General features: G+C 37.3%; 1 protein-coding gene across 1 annotated transcript; it reads left to right on the top strand.

Annotated features, from left to right (window-relative positions):
- Positions 1 to 626: 626 nt before the first annotated feature.
- Positions 627 to 1,079, top strand: LOC145813785 (uncharacterized). Its single transcript, XM_082909863.1, has one exon. The coding sequence runs from the start codon at positions 627 to 629 to the stop codon at positions 1,077 to 1,079; it is 453 nt and encodes a 150-aa protein (XP_082765989.1).
- The last annotated feature ends 5,259 nt before the right edge of the window (positions 1,080 to 6,338 follow it).

Below are 6,338 nucleotides of genomic sequence, written 5' to 3'. Positions count from 1 at the left end.
AACTCTAGTTCTCTCGAATCCAGTACCTGAAGAAGAGTTATTCTTGTACTTGGCGGTTTTAGAGTATGCAGTGAGTGCAGTGATAATTAGAGAAGAGAATGGAGAACAAAGGGCAGTACACTATGAAGTAAAACCTTAGTGGGCGCAAAGACCAGGTATTTACCCTTGGAGAAATTAACATTGTCCTTAATGATGGCCTCCAAGAAGTTGAACCATTATTTCCAAGCCCACAAGATTGTGGTACTGATTGAGCACCCTTTGAAGTCCCTGCTACAACAAGGAGATCTAATAGGCAGGGTAGCCAAATGGGCAGTAGTATTGGGCCAATACGATTTAGAGTTCAGACCCAGAACAACAATCAAAGGCCAAGTTTTGGTCGACTTCGTGGCCGAGTTCACACCCGGTGCTATACCACGTCGGGCTTCGACGAGCTGCAGCTTAGGATGTCCAGGTGAACAAGAAGAGACCCAGCTGGGGATAAAAACCCCACAGCAAAGCTAAAGAAAGAAGAGAAACTCAAGCCCTGCAATATTTACATCGGCAACTTCTTCCATCTGTTTGTTGATAGAAGTTCAAACTGACAAGGAGCGGGGGCAGGAGTAGTGCTAGTATCGCCAGATAGGCAGATGCTAGAACAATCTATTCGACTAGGGTTTAAAGCCTCAAACAATGAAGCTAAATATAAAGCACTGATCGTGGGATTGAAGTTGGCAGTAGCAATAGAAGCCGATGAGGTGATGGTCTTTTGTGACTCCCAGCTTATTGTGAACCAAGCAACAGGCAAGTATGCAGCCCGAGATAAAAAAATGATAGCCTATGTCAAAGAGGTTGTTAGACTACTAGCCTTATTTCAGGACTGCCAACTACAACAGGTTAGTCAAGATAACAACAGCCATGCCGATGCATTGGCTAACCTGGCTAGTGCGATGAAATCAAGAGAGACAAGGACAATAATGGTTGACTATCTGTCAGGCCCAAATGCGGAACCGCTGATCACAGAGTACGAAGCAATGTGTGTGGAGATAGGACCAAGTTGGATGAATGTAATGGTAATATTCCTTAGAGATAAGAAGCTGTGAAATGATTGCAAAGAAGCACACAAGACTAGACTAAAGTTGGCTAGGTTTAGTCTGACAGCAGAAGGACATCTTTACAGAAGGTTTTTTACTGGTCCCCTTTTGAGATGTGTGCATCCTTCACAAGTTGAAGTCTTCTTGTACGAAGTACACGAAGGAGTATGTGGAAGCCACGCTGGAGGCAGATCACTTGCTCATAGGGCCATTACTCAGGGGTACTGGTGGCCCTACATGCAAAAGGATGCTGAAGCTTATGTTAGAAGGTGTGAGAAGTGTCAGAGGTTCGCACCTTTGATACATCAACCAGTTGCAGATTTAAATCTAGTGTCCAACCCTTGGCTATTTACCTAATAGGGCATGGATCTTGTTGGACAACTACCCCAAGCGATTGGATAAAGGAAGTTCCTGCTAGTAGCAACTGACTATTTCACAAAGTGGGTAAAAACTGAACCCCTTGCAAAGATTCGGGACATTGATGTGAGGAACTTCATATGGAGGAATATCATCACCAGGTTTGGGATTCCAAGGGTAATAGTAGCTGACAATGGTACATAGTTTGACAGTAAGCTAATCAAAAACTTCTGTGCAAAGTATAAAATCAAGAACTATTATTACACTCCAAGTTTCCCTCAGAGTAATGGTTAGGCAGAAACATCCAACAAAACTATCTCGGATGAGATCAAAAAGAAGCTGGAAGCAGCAAAAGGAAAATGGGTGGAAGAGTTGCTCAATGTACTCTGGGCATATTGGACTACTCCAAGAAGATCAACTGAGAATCCTCATTTGCCATGGCTGATGGCACAGAAGTAGTTATCCCTCTGGAAGTCGGCATCCCAGGGATCAGAACCCAAGGAGTAGAGAATGGGACTAACGAGGCATTCTTGGTCCGAGATTTAGACATACTTGAGGAGAAGAGGGAGAGAGCAACAATTCGGCTGGGGGCATACCAGCAATAACTTGCTAGGGCTTATAATAAGAAGGTCAACCCAAGAGAGTTCAAAGTTAGGGACCTGGTGCTAAGAAAAGTGGTCGGCAATAAGAAGGATCCTAGAGAGGGCAAATTGGGCCCAAATTGGGAGGGACCTTATAGAATCATTTCGGTAGCCGGCAATGGTGCATATCGACTTGAGGATTGTCACGATCCGCTCCTCGTACCCAAGGGTTAAGTATCGTGATCGCCAGTAACTGAAGTTACATCTGGCTGATTCTTGAACCAATTAATAAACGCAAACGAAAATAATATTTAAGTGAGGGTACCAAAATAATCATCGAAGCTTCTATTTTTATTGCAAAATTTATTGACAAAAAAGGCCGATATTTATATATAAAAATATCATAAAAGTGTTATGTGTGTCTATTCCGCAGCCCCGCGTCTAAGACTTTCCAAAAGCTATTTCTGAATTGCATTGTTTCCTGAAAATTGGTAAATAGTTATAAGCACATGGCAGAGTGAGAAATATTATGTCAAGAGTATAAGGGACACAAAATAACCATGGATAGTTATGTAATTAAAATATTTAAGATAACTTATTTTGAACAAATAATTATTTAAGTAGCAAAACTGAGATTATGTAAATAAATAACCATAACCACAGTATAGAACAGAACATAACAGAGGTCACATGAGTGACAATCAGAATAGATGTATGGATTCAATAGGTGGCTCGTACGGATTATAGAGGTGGCTCCTACAATAGTGTAGCACTTATCTCCGCACAGCACTTTGCTCCGCACAGAACAGAGGTCAATAGATCTATGACAATAAAGGGCCACAAAGTGATTAAGAGGCCAATGGTTATTTAAGTCCCCTAAGGCGTAGGACTGCCGTTGTGGTACTTTCAAAACATAATTGTTTATAAGGTTATTGTCAAATATATACTAAAATTTAAACAAACATATCCATGGGTTTCATTTTAACAGATAGAGTTCAGAAAATAACCTACGTAATTGAAATATTAATATAATTTATAAAACATAACTTGTATAAAAGAAATTATGGTAAGTCAAAACATACGTAAAATATATTATGGTAACTCAAGGTATAATATAACTCACCTTAAGATTGAGTCTTATTGATTCTTTTATATTTTTGTTGGATTTTCGCCCCTCCCTTTTCCGTTGATCTCCTTTCTTCCTTTTTTTTTCTTTTTTTTTTTTTTTTTTTTTCTTTTCTTTGTTTTCATGCTGGCCAGTTTCACCACTTTCCTCTTATTTATATGCACATGGGGGGTGATGACTCACCCTATTATTGATAAGCCTAATGATGACTCACCTCTCCCTCCTACATTTAGACATACAGATAGCCTTCCTGTAACGCCCTAAAAAAAAATACATAAAATCCATCACTTTAGACATGCATTGATATAAAAGAAACCAACCATTTCCATTCATCAGAGTAGTTCTTACAACAGTATTACATGTTAACAACAAAAGCAAATGCCCTATGGGCTTACAGCTTTCCAAGTCAACACCTGGTTACACAAAAGAAGAGTACTAACTCAATACAAAATAAGCCCTTGGCTTGATATACATGTAATACAAACAAAAAAAACAAAAAGAGTCTTCAACTTTTATCATCATCCAAGCTATGTCCTTGGAGGTGGCATACTACATGTACCTGAAAATAATGTCCCATATAGGGTGAGCCAACGCCCAGTAGAAATATGCTAAACACAGTATGAGCAATAACTAAGACATTAGCAATTGATAAATGTTCAATTTCCATAAATCAATTCATAACCCATTTCCATTTCATGACCACTATGTTCATGTTTCATTTCAGTTTCCATTTCTTATCAATTTCACAATTTACATCAACGGCTCAGAACCTAGCCAACCATTTATATGAGACAGTGACTCATATTAAACGTTTCCCATTTTACAATAGATAAACATACTAGTTGTATCAACATCTCAACAGATAAGCATACAAGCTATATCCGCATTTCAACAGATATGCAGATTAGTTATATCAACACTTCCAAAGATAAGCATATGAGCTTTATCAACACTTCCATAGATAAACATATAAGCTATATCAACACGTTAACTAACAAGCATATGAGCTGTATCAGTGGAGTCCATCCCCTATCTCCTCCCAAACAACATCCGGTTTAGAGGTCCATCCCCTATCTTCTCCTAAACCGTGGAGTACATCCCCTATCTCCTCCCATACACACAACGTATATACACATAGGTCATATACACAATCAATCAATAAATAACGTTAATGTATTCTATCAACCGTCATACTCTATGACATATCCAATTGATTAGTTTTAGTTTGCCTAATCATCATGCATTGTCTACAACAATCAAAACTACTCTCCACCGATAGCCCAAGCAATTATTTCTAAACAGCTAATAAAAGCTCCAACAGATAAAATATCAATGTTTTCAAAAGTGAGCGATTAATAAATCTAACTCCACTATTCTACTATATAGTGAGCCAATTTCATTATTTCCAACTCAATTCCATATAACCACAATTTTTCCAAATTAATCATACCAATTAACTTATACTACCAATTAGGGTTTTCTATCCCATTTCCCAATATTGACCCAATGGTTTATATATCAACAATCAACAACGATATCATTATTTTGAAACCCACAATATACATTTTAGAATCAAAATAACAAAATCCTCTTTTAACATTTTGAAACCCTAAGTCCCAAAATTACCCAACTTCAACACTTTATCAAAACAGCCAAAAATCTATGTCAAAGACCATAAGAGTGAGTAGGAATCCCTACCTCAAAAGATGACACCCAAAGAAGAAGATGACAAAAACGAAGTTGCTCCAAATCACAAGTTTCTCAGATCAAAATGTAGCCCTCGGCGATCAACCCAACTTTTACAAAGGCCAAAGGTGAGGAAACAACTCTTACTAGATCAATACTTAGAGAGAAGTTTGAGTTTTAGAGTGAGGTGCTCTCTAATGGCTTTTTCGGAAAAGTAAGAGAGAGAGAGGATGAGAGAAAGTGATTTAAAAAATGCCCTACAGCCAACTGATATACGACATTCCCGCTCGAGCGGAAAACACAACGCTCGAGCGTCAAGAACAAAAACTAGGTCCGCTCGAGTGCCAAGACACAAGAATAAAGTACATCCGCTCGAGCGTAGATTTTCATCTCCCAAAACTTTTCAGAAAAAGAACTACTCACTCGAGCTCCAACAATACCGCTCGAGCGCGACCCGTTCGAGCGCAGTAAACCCGCTCGAGCGTAGGAAACACACCTGTAGAAGTTTTTGCAGGGACACGAAATACTGGATGGGTGTAAACCACGCTCGAGCGGACCATACAAAAACTGGGCAACAACAATGGGAGCCAAAGCTCTACCAACCTGCAACAACCAAGCCCAACACAACCTATAACTCGAACAAATGGAATCAAAGGACGACAACAAGGTAGATACAACTACCAACTCCACGGAACCAAAGTTCGGAATACAACAGATACAGAAAGGGAAAATCGGGATCGCTATACTTCCTCATCTTCTAACCATATTTGAAAATCCTCCTGGTTAAAACGAATCTCCATAAATCCTACTAACAAATCTTCCTAATTTATTACTTAATTTATTTAACTAAATCTATACATTCCAATATTTTCACACCAATTAGTGATTAATTTAGCCCTCAAATAAATTTTCTCATCATATATTTGATAACCACAATGACAAATTCATTTACATATAGCTTCCATTATTATTATTACTATTGCCTATTATTATTATTATTATTATTATTATTATTATTATTATTATTATTATTATTATTTCGTTATTTATTTTTATTTTTAATAATATATTATCATATACAACCATAATACTAATATAAAATTTAAGGGACAATTTAAATTTTCGGGTTGTTACAATCTTCCTTCATTTTAAAAATTTCGTCCTCAAAATTCGTCATATGTGTAAACTATCCACTGCGCACTCTAGTAAATATATATTAGATAATTAATCTGATAGAAAATATTACCTCAAAAAAACTTTACCAAAAACAACTCACTGTCTAGTTGTCAAAAATTATTTTGGGCCAAAATGAGAAACAATCGGTGACTTTAAAAATTTTTCATTAGTTTTATTTCCCAAAATAAAATAAAATAAAATAAAATGAGAACATAATTAAACAAGCGACTAGAAGTAAAATGACAGAATTATATGCAGGAGTTGAAGGAATTTGAGATGAACTCCTATTTCTTTTATCTGTGAACTTTCCACGGATGGAAAATAGTTTTAAAATTAGTCTTT

Source organism: Camellia sinensis, chromosome 2, assembly GCF_055761805.1.
Source record: "Camellia sinensis isolate YWXY chromosome 2, ASM5576180v1, whole genome shotgun sequence".
Classification (NCBI taxonomy): Eukaryota; Viridiplantae; Streptophyta; class Magnoliopsida; order Ericales; family Theaceae; genus Camellia; species Camellia sinensis.
The sequence above is the reverse complement of the archived record's forward strand: the minus strand, read 5'-3'. Positions and strand labels throughout refer to the sequence as shown.